Here is a 23588-nt window from a genome sequence, read left to right as displayed (position 1 = left end):
GGTTAAGGTTGTTAACTTCAAACCACTTGCCCCTAACTGCTGTGGGTTCAAATCCTGGATAGGGATTTTGGATTCTTGAATGTGAGGAAGCTATCCAGCTAGCTTACAGAATGTCAGTGTTTTTACTCGCGTGCCTCTTTGTACCTGCAATTATGCATGGAAGGGCACTTGAGGTCTTCCTCCACCAGTAGAGCTGGAAAGTCACCATATGACCAATACTGTGTTGATGTGACATAAGACCCAACAAAAACCAAAAAGAAATTAAAAAAATGTTTATATTCAGTCCAATCACTTATCTAAATAGGGGTGAACATTATCTACAAAGTAAAATTTTGACCATGACAATTGATCTTTGTTAATTTTCTCTTAATGCTGATTCAGAAATCAGATGGGATTAGTAGTTGGTCACTTGTGGAGAAATTGGTAATTACAGGTTAGTTATCCTGGAAAACACCTGCTAGGGGAACAGACCACTGATATATAGCAAAAAATGTTTTAAAATCAACATATAAACCAAACAAACAACATGTGATATACAGTGACTTGTTGGGAAAAAAATCAGAATCATGTAGAAGAAAATTCAAACAAGAAGATTACATGAAAAAATCCCTTTAACACAGAAGCCTTTATTTTGTAGTGTTTGTTAGGACAGGGTGAATAGTAACAATGTTTTTAGTCAGATATGATATAAATGTGGATTGATGTGTTTTGATACTGTGTACAATTATAGACACCGAAGTTTGTGAGCAGGGACAATGTAGAGCTTATGCACAAGCTGGTAGATTTGAACAATTTCTCTATCTACTTTGATACCAACACTACATTGGTTGGACATCTTCCTAAAAATAAAATGACGGTATGTGACATGATTTTTGTATTTTCTGTTATTTTTTATCATGTTTAATTATGTAATATTATAGGTATAGATTTGAATCAATGTCTTTTATCATTTAAACCGTGGGCCATTCATGGCTGAGTGGTAAGGTCATTGACTTCAAACCACTTGCCCCACACCATTGTGGGTTCGAATCTCAACAGGGATTGCAATATGACCTATACTATGTTGATGCGACGTAAAACCCAATGAAAAAAAACTTAAACCACAGTGCAGGAGTGTAATAAAGCTATTTAATAAAAATCATTATACACCAAATCTTATAACTTTCAACATGTTTTCATCCAAGTTATACAAACATCACGCTTATGTTTCACTATAGGCACAGAATGAAAAATAAAGATTCTTTTTGTGTCGCCTCTACGGAGTAGTGGCGACATATAGGGATCACTTCTCCGTCGTCCGTCTGTCCGTCCGTCTGTCTGTCCGTCACAAAACTTGTCCAGACTACTCCTCATAAACTACTGGTGCAATTTCATCCAAACTTCACAGGAATGATCAGTACCAAGTCTGTTTGTGTATATCGTCGGCGTTTTCCGGTTCAATTTTTTTTGTCAGAGACATGGCCCTTTAATGATTTTTATTTTTAAAGTTTTGCCCGGACTTGTCCTCTTTTACCACAAATGCAATTTATTGAAACTCTACAGGATTGATCTGTAGCTCAAGTCCTTGCGCATATTGCACGGGTTTTCCGGTTGAATGATTTTTGGCGGAGTTATGGCCCTTTGATAAAAAGGTGTTTTTTTCTGTGTGTTGCCAGATACACAAAAGCTTGTCCGTACTACTCCTCATAAACTACTGGTGCAATTTTGTCCAAACTTTACAGGAATGATCAGTACCAAGTCTAGTTGTGCATATTGTCAGCATTTTCTGGTTCAATGATTTTTTTCAGAGTTATGGCCCTTTAATAATTTTTATTTTTAAAGTTTGTCCGGACTACTTCTCTTATACCACTAATGCAATTTCAATGAAACTTTACAGGATTGATCTGTAGGTTAAGTCCTTGCGCATATTGCACAGGTTTTCCGGTTGAATGATTTTTGGCAGAGTTATGGCCCTTTGATAAAAAGGTGTTTTTTTCTGTGTGTTGCCAGATACACAAAAGCTTGTCCGTACTACTCCTCATAAACTACTTGTGCAATTTCATCCAAACTTTACAGAAATGACCAGTACCAAGTCTAGTTGTGCACTGTCCGTCTGTCTGTCCGTCTGTCACAAAACTTGTCCCAACATGAAATTGGCCATCATGAGGCGACACATGTGATCACTGATCGCTGTTGTTTTTTACTAGAAAAAGATCTTATTTCGGGTCTGTGATAAATAGAATACTATATTCATGTACATCCATTACTTAATTTATAAAACTTGTTCAATAGATTAAGGGTAGATCTTACACTCATTCAATATCCTCCATTTGAAAAAAAAAATAAGTGTCAGTAAAGAACAAGGCCAGAAGTCACAACATCAGAAATCTACAGTTCAACCTTTCTCTCTTTTCAACTAAATTCTTCACTACTGTCAAAAGTATTTAATACTCCATGTATTTGATAAGTTAAATAGCCACTCTAACTTAAAATGGGCAATTGAAGTAAAACAAAGAATTGTTGATTACACCTTGTAGGCAACAAATGTATAGTATTAGTAATGGTAAACTATAGGATACTTACATGATATATGATAAGAAAATAAACAACACCTTGTTAAATTATGCTTAAACTTTTCATTAGGGTTTTCAAAATATCTGCTCATTCATTCCCTGAAGATATAATATAATTTGTCATTATGTAAAAAAAATGTTTTTTTTTACTTCAGGACAATTTACAGAGGGAGATGTATGTTTCAAGTATAACAAAACAATTCAAGGTATGCTGTAAAATTGACATAAATGATATGAATGCTTTTAATGTAAATGTTAGAATTTTGCATGTCTAGTTTCAATGAAAAAAAGTTGTACTGAATAATGTGTGATGTCCTGTCAACATTGTCCTGGATGTAAATTTGTCTTAAAAAAACAAAGTGTTGTTGAAAGGTACATTTATATTATAATAATGATATAGGTATTTTAATATATAAATTATTTGGCATGTGGAACATTTTGTTGTCAGAAAATATGAATGGACTTGTCATTCCATTTGGAGCTTTCCAATTATAAATTTTTTAGAATATCAAGATGAATTTTAAAGTAAATAAACCAAAAGCAAAAAGTCTGGTCAAACTGTATATAGACAGTTAGCCCAGGCTCTTTATGTATACTGACAGCAAATGCAAGGTGATGGATTAATATTTGTATTTATTGTAACATACTGATTTATATTTCAACAGGAACATGAGTATATTCTGTCACCTGTGTCAGCCAAAGCAAAGATGAAACGTTTTACCACACCGCTCCCACTTCGTGACAAGATGGTTCCCCGTAACAATATAGACTTGAACCTTGAGAACATGGCTTTTACACTAAGTGAGAACCAGTACAGAAATATTGTCATGTTACTGAGAGAGTTTGAGAAGTATGAGAAGAGTAAACCATTTAGGAAATGGAGACCGCACTGCCCTGTGGCAAACAAGTAAGTGTTAAGATAATATATTCAAACTGCTGTGTACTCAAATATCTAATATTAGTTTTGAAATCTAGTACTTGTCAAAATTCATAATTATACACGTATAATGTATATATGATGGCCCACATATTGAATTCAAGAAATATTTTAAGTTCTTTTTGAAGGAACAGTTTAAGTAAGCAAATTTCCAAAACCCTATTTTTGTTTTATCTTTTTTAATAGTCCAAAGAATATAATTAATCCCTTATAAAGCATTAAAGTTATGTATATAGAAGTTAAAAAAAGACATTGCTTTCATAAAAAAGAAGAATCTGTCTATTCACGCAGGATTGTTTCTTGAAGTTGTTATTTGGGCCAGAAATTTGGCCCCATGCCTTTTTACAAAATGTATATATTTTTCTCCTATTTCTAAAAAAAGATCCCCTCCTATTATATTTTTGTCTTCTGTATTGCAGTGCAAAGAAATGGTGGCAGTTTGCTATTAAAGCTAAAGTTTCTCAAATACAAGATAGAAACAGAAGATTAACAAAGGATTTTATCATAACAAGGGTTCAAGATATTGTTGTCTATATCAAAATTTACACATCTCAGTTAAAGAAGGAATATATCGATAATACATTAAAAGTAAGTTGTTTTCTCTTCATTGTTTTGTCTGTTATGTTATATGGAGGAAGAATCAGTGTGGTATTTAGAGCTTCATTTGTTATTAATTCTGTCTACCCATAGTATTTGCTATCTCGTTGTGTATAAAAAATACCCCATTTAGAGTATGATTTGTATTGTACACATGCATATGAAAAGTGAATTTTACTTTTCTAAAATATATTTGATATGAGGAATTGGCCTAGAGGTTATATAACTTTCTGAATTCTCTCTCAAATCTCAGGATTTTCATTGGTCAGTGTACATTCTGTGGCAGTTTCTGAACCAATCAAATACCTGAGATTTGTAGTTTGAGCTGAGAGAATTTCTCTATAACCCTTGACCCTGATTGTTTTTGTTTTATAGCTTCTAAATGATTATTTTATTGTACATTGTTTGTCATGACAAAACCAATGGGTTTGCGACCAGCATGGATCCAGACCAGCCTGCCCATCCGCGCAGTTTGATCAGGATCCATGCTGTTCGCTATCAGTTTCTCTACTTCTAAGAGGGTTTGTAAGCGAACAGCATGGATCCTGATCAGACTGCGCGGATGCGCATGCTGGTCTGGATCCATGCTGGTCGCAAACCCATTATGTTGGTTTTGTCATGACGCGGCTCATATTTAATTGTTCAGGAAAGACAAGCCGAGATAGAGCAAGAATGGACATTTGATGAAATAAAGATAATCAGAGAATATGTTTTAAGAAAGTTGATCAGACAAGGTGTCCTGTCTAAGGTAAAATAATGGTTTTCATGTTTTCTTTATACTGATTAATACTGATTGACAAGGCCTTTGTGCCTGAGTGATTAAATTTGCTTACTTCAAATCACTTGCCCATTTTCTCTGTTGGTTTGAATTCCAACTGGGACTGTCAATCCTATCATGTGAGGATGTTGTCCAGGAAGTTTTACTTGCATGTCTTCTCATCTCTAAAATAATGTACAAAGGAGCACCTGAGGTCTTCCTTTTCCAGTAAAGCTTGAAATTTGAACATATCTTCTTAAAATTAATATGTTGTTAAAAATAGTTTTATTAGTGCTTAAACATTTGTTTGTGTTAAAGATACTATGCTGACTTTTATTGTTTTTGTCTGGCCTTTTATTTTCTTTTTTTCCCTGATATATGACATACTATGTAATTGATATATTAATTAGATAATGAAAAGTTTTCAATTTATTTAAACATATATACATATTGTCAGCTCAATAGACTCAAAATATTATATATATTACAATAGATTAATAGAAGACCAAATATTAACCTAAATTAAATGTATATACACATGGCATTGTGTTCCCTCTTCTTAAATATAGCTTTATTGCAAGAGTGGAAATCTTTACAAGCTAAAGGTATGCTTGTTATCTTTATTGTGAATGATATTATACAAGAATTGGGTGGAAAAAACTTTTTAAAGTATCCATTTAACATGGTATTAAAGTTTTTTTTACATTTGCTAATGCAGGCACCCTCTCCTGAACCTGAGCCTGGTACCAAAAAATCAGCTGATAGCCCTCCTGAAGATAAATCTTTACTACAGCGCTGGTTCCCAGGATGGGGAGGATGGTATGGTTCCCAGCAAGGATCTGATACCAGCATGGTACCAGATGAAGGAGATAATGTTGATAGAACTGATGAACCTCCTGTAAAAATATCCAAGTCTGAGCTAGGTTTGTAATTATGCCATTTCATTTTCAATTACTAACTGTAGTGAAAAAAATATTTTTTTTGACTGGAATAGAATTAAGTGTTATGAGTTGATAAATGTCTTCTTGCAAAAAGGGTTTCACACATGCAGAGCAAATAAGTTTTTTTTTCTTTTCTCTTTTTTTGAGAATAATTATTTTTTTTTCTATTTATATAATTATGCCGGCTCGCCACGGCGAGCCGGTATTACGTAAGGATTTTACTAAGAAACAACCTAAAACTCCGAATCCATCCAAAAATTTAATCTAAGCTTGGCTTCCAGCTTTCTACAAAATTTATCTGTCTGGGCTGGAATCCAAAATAATTAAGCCAATCAAATTTGATCTTACATAGCGTCAAAAAACCTTCAATTTTCACGCCATTTTGAAAAAGCAGCAAGTATTGGTTTTAGCGCAAAGATATAATGATGATTAAAATATTTGTTTTCATGAATTCTTTTCAATAAATCATATTTACACAGACTTTTGATTTAGCGATTTCACCTGTTTTCTCTGTAGTAAATTAAATAATTAACAATTAATTGGTTAATTAGCATAAGTGTACATCTGGTTCTGTGCATATTTTCTTTTTCTTTTTTTTCCGGTAATTTTATCCTTTCCAGTATTTTGTGTATGTATTTACTGGGATAATTATACTATTCTTCGGTCCGGTCGCTTCCGGTCTCTCCCGGTCTATTTTGACCGGGATTTACGAGACTTGAGAACTTGTACAAATCAAATAATCATGCCCCATGAATCTTAATTCGCCCACACCAAAGAGAGTTCTTCAGTAATATATTCCTGTATAGGACTTGTGTTTGTCACTCATTCCAATACTAAATAACATATTACAACTTAACTTCGTATAAAGAGTTATCTTTATGAATTCTACCTATCTAACACTTTTTGGTCAAGGTCAACAGGCCATATAGTAAATGTGCATAGACATACGGACTTCATTCTATCTGTTTGTAATGCATCTTCATATATACTCATATTCCCCTTTGTTAAACTGAGAGAACTGGCTTCCGTAACTTTATATGTCACTTTTATTTTGATGTTCGCTGAAGTCTCTTCAGGTACAGAACTGTCATTTTTACATTTAAACACACCCTTGGAATAAAATTACGAAGCGAGTCGCTACTAGCTTTTTTAAAAGCTAACCTTGTATGAACATATATTAGAAATATTGTTATAGAATATAATATTGAGACTTTATGAAATTCACACAATTAAGTGATTTATAAGAAAAAATATACACCATGTATGAGAATTAAAGTCATAAGTGTTTACTATTGGCTCAAATACCAACACTATGTATGCTATGATGTCTTTCTAATCAACATCAACTTTGTTGTGAATATAAAAGCAGAATGAAAAGATAAATTTTGTCAAAGAAATAATGTTAAAAGGTTCTTGTATTGCATGTAGATTAAAGATGATATACAAATTTGTATTACAGAACAAGAGTTGAGGGATGAGGTAGAGTTTGTACTAGGAGATGGAGAAGATGATAAATCTGTACTGAAGAGAGATGCTGTGTTTGCTAAACTCAATTTTTGTTTGAATAATGGCTCATTCAAAGTACAAGGGAATAAAACTATGTCTGAATCTCGTAAGTCTGTTTTTATTTAGGAAATTTGTGTTACATATTTACTGGTGATAGCTTTGTTAAACTAAATAATTTGCTTCAAAAAAAGGACAAATGTGAATAAGTTTGAAGATTATTTGAAACCCTCTAAAATTGGCATTCAGTACAGTTGTCATAATTAGGAATCATGGTCTCCATAGGGCTTAAACTTATGCTCCCATGGTTGACCGGGCTAAGAGGCAGACACCTTTACCACTAGGCTACTGCTACCTTCTTATATATTTTTGTTGACACTGTAATATTTAAAGTTTTGTAATCTGTAAAACCTCTAAAGAAATTTTACATGATAATAAATGGCATGATAATGTTATATTGTAGAAGATGTACAAAGTTACAGTATACTAGAGTTAGAATGTTCAGCTATAGAAATGATGTTTGAATCACGTCCTAGAACTGGTGGTTTCACATTTGGTCTTGATGTAGGCGGACTGAGACTTCTAGATAAGATGACAGAACACACACAGTTTCCATGCCTTGTGGGATCACAAAATAAGGTACATGTGCACTTTTAGTTCATCCATTTAGCTCTATAGGAAGAGCATTATATTACTAATCAAGGGGTCCATGGTTTCATCCTCTGGTGAAACGTGATTTCTTGGTGACAGTTGGTATCAGGCATTGAGAGTAATGATCATATGTCCCTCTCTGATGATTCAGAAATCATGTGGGATAAGTATCCAGTGACTTGTGGAGAAACTTGTAATGTAATTATTGGTTAGGTGGAATTTTAAGATATGACCAAAAAACTGCATTAAAATCTGCATAAAATCCAGAAAAACAAATTCTCTTATATGCTGTACATAGTTCAAATACTCATAACCATAAAATATTGTTGCTTTTGATACATTTCAAAGTTCTGTATGTAATTAATGTTATATTTCAGTTAGTTTTTGTATTGTAACAGAGTCTTTTCTGGAAAAAATGATATTTGTTTAAAATTTGATTTATTTTCATGCTGTTATAGTCTGTCTGTTTAGAAAACGCATAGACAGTAGTTTTATTTGTGTATCATGATATGTGTACAATGAAATAAGATATCTCAAAAGATAGGTTTAGTTGAATGATGCTTTGCTCATTTTGTATGTGTCAGAATAAAAATGTCCTGAAAAACCATAAGATCATCTGTGCATTTTTCTGGAAATGAGCATTATTATATTTTTAGAAGAATTATTGCTATTTCCTAATCTAGCAGAAAGGGCAGTCAGATTTGAAATTTATCAATTATAAAAATCATATAATGGGCTTTATTGTATAGAAAGTGTTGCTATTGTTATGTCATGTAATGTTATGTTGTTGATAGGAGAGGTTTGGAATAAAGAGACAGATAGGGACACCAGGAACACCAGGCTATCAGAAATCCTCTAAAATTACCCCAGTACAAGAAGAGACAGAAGAAAAATTGTTTGCACTGAAGTTTGAGAAAAATCCATTTCAAACAGCAGCTAATTACAGGTGAGTAATAAACACAGATATCTTTATAGTTTGTAAGGAAACTTTATGATTGCACTTTTCAAGTAAATAATAACTGAATAATTTACACATACTGTTTGACTAATGTTGCAAGAATTTATTTCACAGTTTCGCATCTATTAATGCATTTGATTCATGCTTTACAATACCTTTCATCTTTTTAACTTTATAATATTTTATCCATGAATATTTTTTTTTTACAGACCATGCCCACTAGTGGGCCACTAAGAAGCATTTGCCATTTTCCTTCTGGAATGTTGCCATGCCACCTTTACTGAAGTATGTCTATTCATCACCTTAACAGCTAAAGCTGAAAATTCAAATTATACAAATAGGGAGATAAATACCAATCATATCTTATAAGCAAATTTACATGTTTACCCAAACAATATATGTATATATTTTGTAGGTTCAGCATATTAACACAGCCACTTGACATTGTGTATAACACTGAAGCTTTAAGGCGGATCAAGGAAGTGTTCTCATCTAAGAATATCTATGTTGCCAAGAAGAGTGAAAGTGCCTTGTCCAGTAAGTGGAAGTCAATGATATTTATTATGACATTAAATTTGAATTTGAAATTTTTTAAAGAAATTTAATAGTTTTCAGTAATGTTCTAGTTCTTGATAGTCATACTCTCCTAGTTCTTGCCTGAAGTTGTAAAAATAAAACATTTTGGAAATATTTGATGTTCAGTCCAACATGTAGACACTATCACGTATAATACTCAATGGTTTTGAAGAGAGAAGCTGAAATGTCACATTTAACATTACATATTTCCATAATAAGTCAGCTGAGTATAAATTTAACATCTTCTGGAAAAAAAGTGTGTTTTAATTATTTTAAATATATTCTGGAGCCATTTACTTATAATGAGAATATTAAATGTATTATAAGGTGCTGCTAGGAGACAGTATGAAACACTGAAACGACAGACACAGGCCGAGTTGAAACATTCATTGGAACAGATACTAGAGGGGTCAGAGAAGGTGTGTATACCTACAGTGTTTAAAATTCAGGCAATAGTTTGAACTTTAAAAGAAAATAGAAAAAACTACATTTATACGATTTAATGCAAATTCTAACAAAGATTTATTTTGTGCAAGATAAATTATTTTTAATTTTCAGAAAAAAATTTTGTTTACAACATACTTCAGATTTGCTACATTGAGTCTTGGATGTGACATTAAGTTTATATGTAAAGATTTGGTTGTATCAGATATCATGGCTATTGTTGATTGAATAGAAATATGTGACCTAGTTGGCAGAAATTATTTAAGCCTCCCATTGGGCAATGCTTCAAAGTATGTGACTGAAATACTGCATCAAACAGGTAAACGTACAAAATTAGTAAATATGATATTGGTAAATAAAGGGAAACAACACTTGATAATATAATTTTGAATCTATAGGCAAAGAGATGGGAGATAAATCTTGATGTGGCAGCCCCACAGATCATCATACCTGAGAATTTTGTATCAGATAATACAAGTATGGTAGTGTTAGATCTAGGACACCTGAAGCTACACAACACACAGACTGGAACACCTAATACTGAGAGTACAGAGAATAATGAAGGTAAATGTATTTTGTAATTACAAACACTTAAAGTGTATAGAACTACATAATGATTTTGTCTTTTTGAAATCTGTAGGAATATTCTGTGTATTGGTATTGCCCTGTATTTCTTAGTGCAGTCATCATTATGCTCCCACTCATACTGTGATGTGACTGTACGTAGTCCAACTGTACGTCCATTTAGACATACATACGCCCTGTTATCCTTGTCAGAAGGAATAAGCCATTGGTTTAGGTAAAATTGATGCCCATGATCATTAGATGAACCATATTGATTTTACGGTCATTAGGTCAAAGTTCAATTTCCATATCTGTCGTTTGAGGTATGGCTAAAGAATAAGGCTTTAATGCTGGCAGGGCTCACATAGATTTGCCCTTGTCTGTCTCGCTGTCCTTCTGTAGACTGACAATACAGTAGAATAGGGGGCCATCTGTGTCCTTTGGACGCACTTCTTGTTTTGTTTGGTCAGAAAAGGGTAAAAAAGACATGATCATACATTGATACAAGGTGTATATAATTGGGTGATTGTTTCAGACGAGTTTCTTACACCAATGTCAACTCCACCTAATGAGCCAGAGAACAGTGCAAATAAAGGTATAGACATTGAACAATTATCCCAGATGGAGCTTACAGAGTCACAGCTGTACAGCACAATATATGATCAGTAAGTTACATGTTTGTTTCTCAGTTTCAAGGTCGTTGTTGAAAATAGTGAATGATAATTTATAAAAGTTTGTTTGTTTTTGTGGATTTTATCTCCAATTTTAACACATACTTTTAGTCATATCTCGAGTCGTTCCATCTCACAGACTACCCTAGATAACTAACCAGTAATTAACAATTTTTCAGCAAGTGTCTGACTACTATCTCCACAATGTCTGAATCAGCTGTGAAAGACAAATGTTAGACCATTAGACTCGTGTATTTTATATGATAATATAGAATATATTGGGGAAAAAATTAAAGTAATATCTGTTGTAATATGATTGTTTGTTACAGGTACACACTAGAATTAACAGACCTTCAGGTGATGACAGGTAAAATGAAGGACAACTGGAAACATATACATCACAGAAACTCTACACCGTTACATCTTGTAGACAGATTTACTATCACTCTTCAATTAGAAAGGTAAATATTCTCTTTTTTTATAAGATTGAAAATATGGATTATAAAGCTTTATTACTTATTTTTTTGGGGGGAGTTATTTTAGATTATTCTTACATTTTACAGTCATATTGCAACTTTCTAGCTTTACTTGTCTATTAAGGCTGAATATTTCCTGCCATATGCCATTTGAGAATGTAAGTTTGTCAGTAGAACCACAAACTATCTATATGGAAGCTGGATAAGTTTCTTACATGAATTGATTTACCAAAGTCCTTGGCTGGATTTGAACTTTCCAAGTAGTGAGGCGCAAGTTAGCATGCTTAAGAAGTTGACAACAAGGGGCCCCTATTACTTTCCTATGTTTGATTGAATCTTAAAGACCAAATATCTGCTTTATGATTAATATCTATCAATGATAATGATAAATGTTTATGAAAATGTCACTTTCACGGTGAATTAAATTTATTTATAAAGCAAATTTTTAGTATATTTGTACATGATTGAAGAAACTGCATCAGTGGCTTGTATGAAGAGTCAGACAAAGACCCTGTGAATAGTTGTCAATTTATGTTCATTATTTTATGTAAATTTTGGATTTACAAGCAAGCATAAATTTTAATTTCAGACGACTGATCTACACGGCTGATCCGAGATTTCCTACTGTAATTGTTACAGGCAACCTACCATCACTTACTGTACATGTTAATGAACAAAAGGTTAGGTTATTGTTATTTCTTATCTTTCTTTAATATTCAGTGTACTAACTCTTTCTGTTCTCTAAAAATCTCTTAAAATGAATGCACATTGTTCATTTTAACTCATTTGTTTAGTAGTTTGTCAGAATTACATTTCATACTTATTAATATTTTTTAGGAGAGATAATTCTTTTATTAAGTTGGTTTAATGTTGCATGTTTTCTCTCTACTGACAGAAGAAAACTCCTAATGCTTAACCTATGTATATGCAAGTTTGCCTTCGGACACATTAATTATAATAAGTTTCTGATTTAATTTTAGGTTCAGATAATTAATGCGTGTGTGAAGTCTTTGTCTCCACCATCAAACTTAAACCAGACTGTGAAATCTTCAAGCAGCCAATCATTGACAGAGTCCTCTAGTGATGTGAACATTAAAGAACTAGGGAAGAGTACTCTTGTAGACTCTTTATTACATGACAAGGAGGACAACCCAGAGAAGAAGTTGAAAGAGCTTTTAGAAGAATCACAGCTGTTTCTTGTTGACTTTACTGTAAAACACATGTCTTTAGAAATTCACAGCAGAGGTATTTGTTTGAAAATACATTTGTTCTGTAGAATGATTTTTGTTTCATATAAATTGGCTGTTTAAGTCGTTCTTTTGGTAGTTTTGATTTTGTGAACATTTTCCCATCTATTTGAGGCCATATTACATTATTTAAGATCAGTTGAAGTTGTATCAAAGTTATTATTATGTGAATACTCATGATGAAATTTATTGAAATTAGTTTCTTTTCAAGTCACTGCAGTTTCCTCAAGTGTGACCAATATTTGAAATTAATGGTATCCAAAAAAAATTGCACACTCGCATAAGCAACGTATCAAAGTTAGCAATATCTGAAGGACAGTGAAAACAATAATAAATCAATAAGTTAACATAAGCCCATTCATTTAGTCACAGAATACTTGTGCATTTTACTGGTAATTTCAACAAAAGTCATTTACATAACTAGGCACTCTTAATTTCTTAAATACATAGCATCATGGCCATTTAAAATATACATGTATATCAGTACAAGTATAAAGATCAAGTTTTTATTTATTGCATCACTACAGATAGAGCAGTTGCTGAGCTACAGGTGTCTGGTGTGAAGACCAGTGTGACAAAGAGGCCATATGATACTAGTGTAAAACTAATGGTACATAGTCTACTAGTAGTAGATGCTCTACAGACGTACGGACAAGACTTTGAACTGCTGGTCGCCTCTCATAGAAACATTACGTAAGAACTTTTGTATTCTCTTAGAAATGATGTTATTCTTTTAAGATATTTGTACGGGCTATAATTTAGAAAAAAAAGACAGTAATGTTTCTTCAAATATTAACATTGTCTTCAGTTGTACAATGCTTTAAACTGTATAGTCATAGCCATATGCGAAAAGTGTTAAGATTTAAAGTTGAAACACATTTGCGCAGACATTAATTTGATACTTTTGATAAACATGGCAAGTCTTCTTATTAAGAAATTGCAGCATTAAAAACAATTTCAGTTTAATGTTGATGCCAATTTCTATGTGCTCTTTGTACCCTTGTTTTATCAGATGCACGATGGCAAAGGAAATGAATATGTATGTAACATATTTGTTGATGCATAACAACTTACTTCCTTTATAGAGTAAAAATTTGCCTTTTTTGATCTAATGTTGGATGCAGTTTTCTGTACTTCTAATAAGAAAATCATGTATATAATGACTTAGATTTTATCATGATGATTATATAATATCAAGGCCGAATGTGAATATTCAAGGATGGACAGTACAAGTTAGTTTATACAGATCAACTACACCTCACCTAATGCATCCACCAAGGGGTTCACCGACCAAGGGTCAATAGGAAATACCCCCCCACCTGTGACAACCATGGGGTCTACAAGGCTGTACAAGATGTTGTATCAAGAACATACCAAGCTTTGATTAATATTGGTATTTTGTAAAAACTATGTTTAGAAATTATCTTAAATATAGACATTTCTCATGTAAACCTTAAACCTGCCGAATTTCTTAAATGGACTTTTCCTGCTTTAAATTGAAACAGTCAATTTGAAGTTGAAGGGGTTTCAATAACAAAATACAAAGATTGTGATACAAAAGAATAGAGCCTGGTCATGCTGCATAGATGTGCAGCCTGGCCTACCTTTATACCAGTGGCAAAGACTTCTCACTTTGTTCAAGCATGTTAAATGTTAAGGAAATATTCTGTAAATTTTTTATTTGTTGATGTAAAATAACTTCTTCATGCTTCAAAGATGATTTGTCTCAAACTGTATCAGGCAGTGTGAAAACACAAGTGATACTAGCAAAGTGGCAAATGATTTTTCATTGATATCTTTGTAGATTTTCATAAATCTGTAGGCAACAAAGGTACATTATCTTTAATACGCTAACCTGTTATGCTTTAAAAAATGAAAAACTATAAAATAGAATAAGTATTTTTATTAATTTTTAATTTTAATTTTAGTGTTTAAGTTTTTATTTAAAATCAAATTTAAACAGTATGCTTTACTTATACATGGAAAGAAAACCAAAAGCTTTCCAGCCAGACAGTGCTACAAACAGTGGCATCTCCAAGACCTACATTTAAGCCTGAAAAGTTATTTTGAGTTTTTACATGATTTCAGCTTTAAATCTCCAAGTAAACCCAAATCGAGGGGGGCCCCTAAAAAAAAGCTAATCTTTAATTTAAAATCTTATATCATAGGTTTAAATGCCCTAAAGAAATTTTTTAAAAACTAAGATTAAAAGCTATTTTCAAAATTTAAAGAGGAAAGCTTAAATTTGCTCTGCGTTTAAAGAAAAAAAAATTATTGTTGACTTTAAAAAACCAATTCACAATTTTAATTGTAACAATTAAAGCATTTTATCAAACATTTAAATTCATACAAAGGCTGTTTGAAGACACAACTGTGTAATTAACACTTGGTACACAAGTTGGTCGAAAATCATCTTTGCGGCTAGAAAAGGGTAATAAAATGTTTTAAGATCAAAGGTGTCAAAATAATTGAAGGACTTTTACTTATTTGTGGTAATTGTACTTCATTTATTCTATACAGCCCATGAAAAAACTTTGATACATCAAAAAATTTGACACATAAAATTTTAACTCAAATATATGCTTGTATAAGGAATATTTAGCAGGAAAAATCGGGACTTTCATTTTACTTCCACACATCGCTAAAATTGACTTATCAAATTTCTACTCATAGAAATTCTACTGTATATCAATTATATTATATTTTGATATGACTTTAATGTCATTGTCTAATAAGCTGTAGGAATGATGAATAACAGAACACTCAATTTCTTTAGTAAATGCATATGCAATGGAGAGTGTTTTAGATTAAGATGGTCACTTAATAGAGATTGTCAGTTTTGAAAATTGTATGTCATTTTTCAATCTTTTTTATTTATATTCAAAATTTATCAAATATCATTTTTTCCATCTTGCTTTAATTCAGCCAATCAGGAAACAGTTGTGGAGATTGTCAGCTTCTTAAAGAGAACAGTACCCAAATCTAAACCATCTGGGATACGGCGTCCCTCTGCATCAAATACTTTGGCAGTAAACCAGTCAATGTTTGCCGGTTTATCAAATTCTGATACTGAAAGATCTAGGACTGAGGTGACAGCTGACTTCAACAGATTGTCTGTTATGATGATGAGACTGGATACCAGTACTGGTGTAAAGTCAGCTAGAAAGGTTGCCACGGCAACAATGTCATGTGCTAGGCTACAAGCTAGCATAGGTAATATATTCATGATTTTTGGAATTATCAAATTTTAGTTCTTCATAAGAATTTTAAATGGAAAGTAAATAAAGGGGATAGGAGAACAATGTCTAACATCAGGTTAGTTTGTAAACTATTTATTTAAGGACCTATTGGTTTTAGTCTATTAAGACTTATTTACATCAGAATTTGATGGAAAATTTTAAAAAGTTCAGAACAGAACCAGTCAGTTATACAAAGTCTGCAGGGTAAGGTTTAATGACACGATTAATGTTTGAAGATTCTCAATAAATATAGGTTTAATACGCTGCATACATTATAAATGTTATCTAATATATGCATGAAACTCAGAAAATAACTTACAAAAATGTATCTTTTTACTCTACAGATACAGAACTAAGTATGTCAGGATCTCTGGGAGGCTTTCATGTGTACGATGTCACACCAGATAATAAACGGCACCGAAGATTATTCAGTGCAGGCATAGATGGTGCACAGGAATCTATCATAAGCCCACATATGTACAGAACGGCTCATGAGTCAACTGTATTTGATTGTGAAGAAGAAACTAAGGCATTTTCATTTCACTTTAGCAAACCACTTAGTAACAGGAGTGACACATATTTAGATACTACTAATGCAGAAGATGTTAAAAAAGTCAGTTTGAAAGTTGCCTCCCTTTGTTACACACATTCACCTAAGACTGTAAATGAACTGTCTCTTTGTGTATCTGAATTTAAGGAATACAAGTCGTCTGTGGCAAAGTCTTTAAAATCAGTTGCTAGCGAGGTTGCTAAAGGAATGGTTGCTAAGCGATCAGAACTAGGCCTTGGTCAGAATTCATTTTTTGGAAGTTCAAGCAGTTTGGATACTTATGGTGGCTCAAGACAAAAGCTAAATCAAGCCACAGAGAAAACAGAGTCGGAATATTTTGACAACGTGACGTTTTGTGATGAAAGTGAAGATAAAGATATGAGAATTGAACTTGATGCTTCATTTGACTCGCCCATAATTGTTGTGCCAAAAAATGCCACAAGTTCAAATGTACTTGTCGCTCATTTGGGTCAGATAACAGTTAGTAACACGGTTGACAAAAGTCTTGGTCATTCATTTGAAGAGGTGCTCTCTGATGGTGAAGGACAAAAACCTGACAGGATTTTCATGGAAGTACGTAATATGAATTTGTATTCTGCAGATATTGACAAGAAAACACAAACACATAAAAATTCCATTAATTTAGATGGTTCAGTGGATTACAGATCATTGACTATTGAAAGTGATATTGGGACACCAATTATGTTTGATACTACAATACATGTGACTATAGATCATTCAGCAAAAAACACATCTGTGATTAATGTCAACAATACCGGAGAATATCCTGGACATTTTCAACCTAAAGATGTAAACGATTTGTTTTATGAACAAGAAAAACAGCCTGTTTTAGACATAAGAGCTAGAATTCAAACACCACTGAAACTTGTTCTTCAGAAAAGTGTTTACGAACAAATTTTGCAGACATCAGATTATATGTCTAGTGCAGATGAGAAGATGCCAGAAGAGTCAAATTCAAATCAGAATGCAACAAGTGGAGACAGTCTACCAAAAAGCTCGACTGGTTCACCTGATCTTCCATCTCAGCCTGAGAGTTTGTCTTCCAGCAGAATGTCCAGTCTAAACCAGTCTCAGAGTGACAAATTGTTTGTCACTAAGAAATTCAGATTAGAGGTTCCTTTATTTAGTGTTGAATTAAGAGGTGATTTTGGTGAAGGGGACAGAGGTGTTGTAGAACTTAAACTTCACAGATTTCTCCTAGACTTCCTAAAGGATAATCCAGCAACCACGAAAGTGGAGGTCTCTCTGAAGTCATTAGAAATGGATGATTTATTAGAAAGTCCAGATTCTCCTCACAGGCAGATCATGGTTTCCAAGGAGCCGAAGAAAGATGAATTTGCAAACATGACACCAAGGGAGTTTTTGTCCCAATCTTGTCCAGATAATGCAATTGTTGCTCCTGTACCAATGATGCCTCATTCTCTGCCAAGCAGTTTTCATAACCTTGTGTCAAAGATGAACCAGCCTGTGGTCACTGAACCATTTGTTAGACCTTTCTTGTCTTCCCCAGCCTTTGCAAGAGGAAGTAGAATGCAGCCAGGGTGAGCATTTTCTTTTTTATTTCTTTTTGTTTCTGTAGAGATGATTAATATTATCTATTTATTGAATTTGTTGAACTTGCTAGAGGCTCTCATAATATAATGTGGTTCAACTCACATGGAACTTACACTCATTCAGTGTCCTATTTATTTATTTCTGTTTACCAAGCTAATATGATTGGTTCTAGATTGGAATCTTTGCTTCTATATGACATATCTGCTGCTTTGTTTTGCTTCATTAATGCTGACATTATTTAAATTGATATTTCATTGTATTAAATTATGAAGTGTGTGTAAATGTCAATATTTCAGAGTGAGTCCAAATACACCACCACCCACTCCTCGTTTTTCACGTAGCCATTCACATGACGAGTTCTCAGGTGAAAATCTAGTACACATTTCTGTTCTTCTTGTTGACAAAGCTTCACCTGAATATAAAGACAAATACAATGAAACAAAAAGATTTGTTGATGTGGATTTTAACTGTTTAGACACTAAAATTAACCAGCAGACATGGGTGGTTTTGCTAGATTTCCTAGGTCTTGGAGCAAAAGTACATGATGTGGATATCCTTGCTGGAAAAGAGGCAGATCCTAAAAATAAACCTGTCAATCCTGGTAAGTTATTCAAATAGAAATTCTTTTTTTTCCAATTTACCTTAAGGTGCCAAATTTGATAAATTTATATGAAATATTTTTTATATAACTTTAGGTTTGTTATTTGTACATACATTTATGTATGTATTGGATGAAGTACAGCAGTTATAAAGATTTGCCAATGTCACCAGTATTGACCCCATTTGGAAAGGTGGTTGCCAGAGATTTTGGATTCTTTGATGTGAAGAAGTATCCAACCAGCTTGTTGAACATTGGTGGTTCTAATCAGTGAAATAATGCATAGAGGGGCACTTAAGGTCTTCCTCCACCAGTAAAGCTAGAAAGTTGTCAGATGGCCTTAATAGTGTTTGTGCATCGTAAAACACAAAAAATGGAGGGGGAAGCTTTCACACTGTCTATCCCTAGACATACAAAACATTTGAATATGTTTGAGCAGCCATGTCCAGTGGACAAATTTTTAGTAGAAAACCCCTTACATTTGACTGTTTTTACCAGTTTTTCCAAGTTTTCATGCTTATTTGCATAGGCATTATTTATAGAAAATTGATAAATAAAGCTGCATTGACTGACTGATCATTTGATGTTTTACTATTTTACCAAAAATATTTTTATGCTATATATTAATGATTTAAGAAAACAGTATATTTACTGTTGTCTGTATATTTTATTTCTTGTTGTCTGTGTATTGTAGAGGAATATGAGCAACCTGTTGTAAACTCAGAGATCAAACTGAAGATAGAGAACTTATCTATAGTTCTTAACAAACCAGAATATCAATTCTCTCAGGCCAGTATCTCCAAGATGAACTCTCACCTCTCACTCAGGGACGGAAACTTCCACATCAAAGGTATTCATAATATAAATGTTAAAACTTTTTATTAGGACAAGATGATATAAGTTAAATAATATTGATAATGTCATGCCTGTATTGTAAAAATTGATGGCTAAAGTCTTAACTAGTTAAATACCTCTTTGAAATATTGGCCTTATTTTACTTTGATAACCGTTTTATCTTTTCTTATTTCTTTTGTTAGAGCCACGACCATACAGTTCAATTAAACTCTTGCTAAATTTCTTCAATGGACTTGTCAGGCTTTCATTTTTGGAACTGTCTGTTATCAATTTTTGTAAAATTATAAAGATAGCAACAGTATAGAGCGAGGTCAGAGTTCACAGACATTCAGTCTGGCCAGCTGTATACTGGTGGCGAAGGCTAAACAGTTCTAGTTAAAGCAGTTTAAAGGAATAGATATTTCTGAGATGCTCTGTTTATAAAGGCTATAAATGAATATTATCTTTTCAGGTCAACTAGGAAAGATTTGTGTCCTTGACCTTTCTCCTAGTGGTAAATTATACAGAGAGAGATTTTTAACAGTAGGTGACCAAGCCCTGGAGTTTGACTTCTTCAAGTAAGAAGAGTTTTATTAAGTTATAAAAATTAATTTTATCTTGTTGAAGCATCTTTTTACTTCTGTATAACTGGTGTATTTGAACTTTAATTTCTTTTATTATATGGCTATAAACTTTTGTTTTATGCCAATAAAATTATGAGCCAAAAGTTGTTGTTTATTAAAAATTAATGTAAAAGATTTAAGTGCTACAGTTTTTATGTTGCATGTATGAGCCTTAAATCTTGCTTCTGCTTTATACATTAATGATTTTCTATCAATAAAGGTTTGGTTTGCCAGACCCATATTTAATCAGAGATTATGACATGAAGTTAAAGCTGCGAATGTCTTCCGTACGATACACACATACCAACAAGTTCCAGGCAGAGATGCTAGGATTTGTTCAACATTTTCTACAGTTACAGGATGTCCTGGGTAGAATGAGGGCTGCTTCAGCAGGGAAAAAGGTCGGCTTAGTTTATTACTTACCAGGGTTTTCAATTATTACATTTAATTTTAATGTACAAAAGAATATAAAGTTTTGGATCCAAAAAACGAAGACAGAGTGATGATTTCCTGTTAATTGGGAGGGGCAGAAAGAGTCCTTGTCCCAAAATCTGCCTTGGTGTCAAGCTGTCCATCTGCTATACACTGACAAAACAGTGAAATATATGGAATATATAATTTAGTTATAGATATCTGAACTCTATGAAAGTATAGTCAATAAAAAGACCATTTTCTTTTCAGATGCCTTGAATTTCTTCAAAATATTTGGAAAAAGCAATGATTATATCATTGTTAACTTGTAAAAATGCTTAAAAATAATTCTATCTGATATTAAGTTCTTACAGAATATATTTTCAATATCTGTAAGATAAATAGTTAAATGTATTTCAAATTTTTAATTGCTTATTGAATACCAATTTATACATATTTATTGATTTGTTTGCAATGGTACAATAAATATTGAAAGTAATATGTCAGTGATAAAATAATTGTTTCAGATAAATGAAGAAGCTTACCACCAACCAAGGATTTTATTTGATATAGAGGCTGGTTCCCCTATCATACTCATACCTCACAGCTCTAAAACTACTGATGTACTAGTTGCTGACCTTGGCAGGCTGTCTGTCAAGAACTGCTTTCAAAAAGATGGTGATTCTGGTACATTTAATGCTGAGAAGCAGTCAGAAAAAGTTAAAACACCGACTGAGAACCTGTCTAAGTCTGGTTCAGACAAAAGCTTTGGTAAACAGTTAGTGTCAAGGTCAAATTCTCAATCTTCTGTAAGATCTATAAATAGCCGGACTGGTATTATAACTTCAAGAAGTATTTCACAAACTGATGGTTCTCAGTCTGGGATGCAGTCTGTGCTTTCAGAGGATACTTTTGAGGACTTACTGCAGCAGAGCCGGGAAGAAGATCCAATGTCATCAAGTGTATATGGTAGTCTTGATCATGATACAAGATACGATGGTATGTTTGACCCCACTGAAGTGTCTTCTGTAGGATCAAGTGTGGATCCTGAATCACCCAGACAGAATTCTGGTCTAAATCTTTCTCTCTCTGAAAATACATCTTTCCATTCGATGCAAGCTAGTTCTGCAAGTAGTCCATTTCTTACGCCTTTAAGTGACATTACATTGACTGAAAAATTGACTGGTTTTGCAAAAGGTAATACCAGTCAAGATGGAAATGTTGCTATGGAGATAGATGATCATAAATGCTTGCTGGATGTTCTGGATGTGCGTTTATGTGATATGGATCTGTTTGCAGCAGAAAGGGTAGAGAAGAGACAGTATAAAGGGAAGAATCTTCATCAGGATCTCGAGTTCCCATCTTGTGTAATTCAGAGACAGGTAAAAATTTATTTGGCTGGCCTTGAGTGTTTTTTTTGTTTTCAAAAATTTAAACAGTTAAACAAGATATGTTCTTGCTTCAGAAAATTGTAGTAGAATTGTGTTAAAGTAAGTATATTAATGTTAAAAATGTGCAACATTTAAGATCCTCTATGTTGTAATTAAGGATGTAACAACACTTATGTGAAATTTTTATGAATGTATATAATTATTCTTCTAAAACAATTTCCAAACATCCAAGAATATGTTAAATATGTACTGCAAATGTTTATTCGCATTATAAGTAATCATTAAAATCTATGCATTCATTTCTTATTGAAAAATTTGGCTTAGACTTTATCGAAAATAGATTTCTAATTACCTCCCTTTATTTACATGAAATGTAAATTCGGTAATATCTTTACAAATAATGGTTTTTTGAACTTACAATATTGATAAATCTTCATTGAGCATCAGATTTATGATATAAAACCATAAAGAAATTGAGTTACAGGATCTTTAAAGTGATCAGTTTATTTCAATGAAACAATCTGAGGGGTGGTAAAAAGTATTTTGTTCTATTGGATTATAACCGTAATACATAAAATTATCAGCATTGAATATGTCATTCAGTGTTATATTTCATTAACCTGTTATAGTAGGTGTTGTATTACCTGAATAGAATGTTTAAATGATCATTGTCTTACATATGTTTAAATGATCATTGTCTTACATTTGCAGGGTTGTAAGCTGTTGAAGGAGAAGTGCATGTTGAACTTACAGATTGAGAGAAACTTGGAGGGAGATTTCAGTCATGCTGTACCAGATTTTCGAGTACAGGGGGCGCTTTCATCTGTCCACTGTTGTCTCGATATTGACCAGTATAAACTTATTAGAGGACTTTTGGATCATAACTTGGGAGAGAAGTTTGAAAACTTCAAGAAAGAACTTCTTACACACATGCAAAATCCAAATGTACAGGTACATACATTAAGAATTTTTTTTTTCCAAACTAATATAAAATTTGCCACAGGATGGACTTGCAGGAATGTTTAAGACAGTTTTTGTTATGAAAATCTTGCAATATTTTCAGTTAAAAAGCAATTCAAAAGAAGTTCAATGATTTTATTATAATGTTATTTCCTATAACAATATAATCCTCACAAGAGCAGGTGATAAGAGCTGTGTGGTAGCTATACAAATTTGCCCAGTATTTCATTGAAATTTTCACTAGCCAAAATTGTAGGCTTGCCTGATTTCATACAAAATTTTATAATTTATCTATATATAGCTTAATTGTAATTCCTTAAGCCATATAAGTAAAATTTCAGCAAGTGGCTAAAACAGCTAATGGCAAAGTCAGCCTTGAGAGCTGTTATTTTTGGTCCTTTGGGGATAATTGAATTGAATACTTTCACTGTCTAGGATGGAAAACCTCTTGGGCTAGTGTTCTTGGCAACAGAAATGTTGTACTTTACATTATCTCTCATGAACAACCTCATTAAAAGAGAGTCTCTGCTTCT

At 32.8% G+C, this 23588-nt stretch overlaps 1 protein-coding gene across 1 annotated transcript in view; it reads left to right on the top strand.

Annotated features, from left to right (window-relative positions):
* The window catches only part of LOC132712898 (intermembrane lipid transfer protein VPS13D-like), a 100263-nt gene that overhangs the window by 13313 nt on the left and 63362 nt on the right, over positions 1-23588 (top strand). Inside the window, exons 8-33 of the mRNA XM_060695334.1 lie at positions 731-856; positions 2708-2758; positions 3218-3459; positions 3909-4077; positions 4733-4834; positions 5562-5766; positions 7244-7396; positions 7751-7926; positions 8733-8884; positions 9312-9433; positions 9800-9891; positions 10315-10480; positions 11016-11145; positions 11481-11612; positions 12217-12307; positions 12608-12872; positions 13402-13567; positions 14963-14976; positions 15800-16087; positions 16458-18225; positions 18535-18839; positions 19531-19686; positions 20143-20248; positions 20514-20694; positions 21232-22086; positions 22807-23046. Of these exons, the coding sequence (XP_060551317.1) occupies positions 731-856; positions 2708-2758; positions 3218-3459; positions 3909-4077; positions 4733-4834; positions 5562-5766; positions 7244-7396; positions 7751-7926; positions 8733-8884; positions 9312-9433; positions 9800-9891; positions 10315-10480; positions 11016-11145; positions 11481-11612; positions 12217-12307; positions 12608-12872; positions 13402-13567; positions 14963-14976; positions 15800-16087; positions 16458-18225; positions 18535-18839; positions 19531-19686; positions 20143-20248; positions 20514-20694; positions 21232-22086; positions 22807-23046 (6453 nt within the window). The remainder of the gene's footprint in view (positions 1-730; positions 857-2707; positions 2759-3217; positions 3460-3908; positions 4078-4732; positions 4835-5561; positions 5767-7243; positions 7397-7750; positions 7927-8732; positions 8885-9311; positions 9434-9799; positions 9892-10314; positions 10481-11015; positions 11146-11480; positions 11613-12216; positions 12308-12607; positions 12873-13401; positions 13568-14962; positions 14977-15799; positions 16088-16457; positions 18226-18534; positions 18840-19530; positions 19687-20142; positions 20249-20513; positions 20695-21231; positions 22087-22806; positions 23047-23588) is intronic.

Source organism: Ruditapes philippinarum, unplaced genomic scaffold, assembly GCF_026571515.1.
Source record: "Ruditapes philippinarum isolate M1 unplaced genomic scaffold, ASM2657151v2 ctg1161_1_1_1_1, whole genome shotgun sequence".
NCBI lineage: Eukaryota > Metazoa > Mollusca > Bivalvia > Venerida > Veneridae > Ruditapes > Ruditapes philippinarum.
Note: the sequence above shows the minus strand (reverse complement) of the source record. Positions and strands in the feature narration are given on the sequence as shown.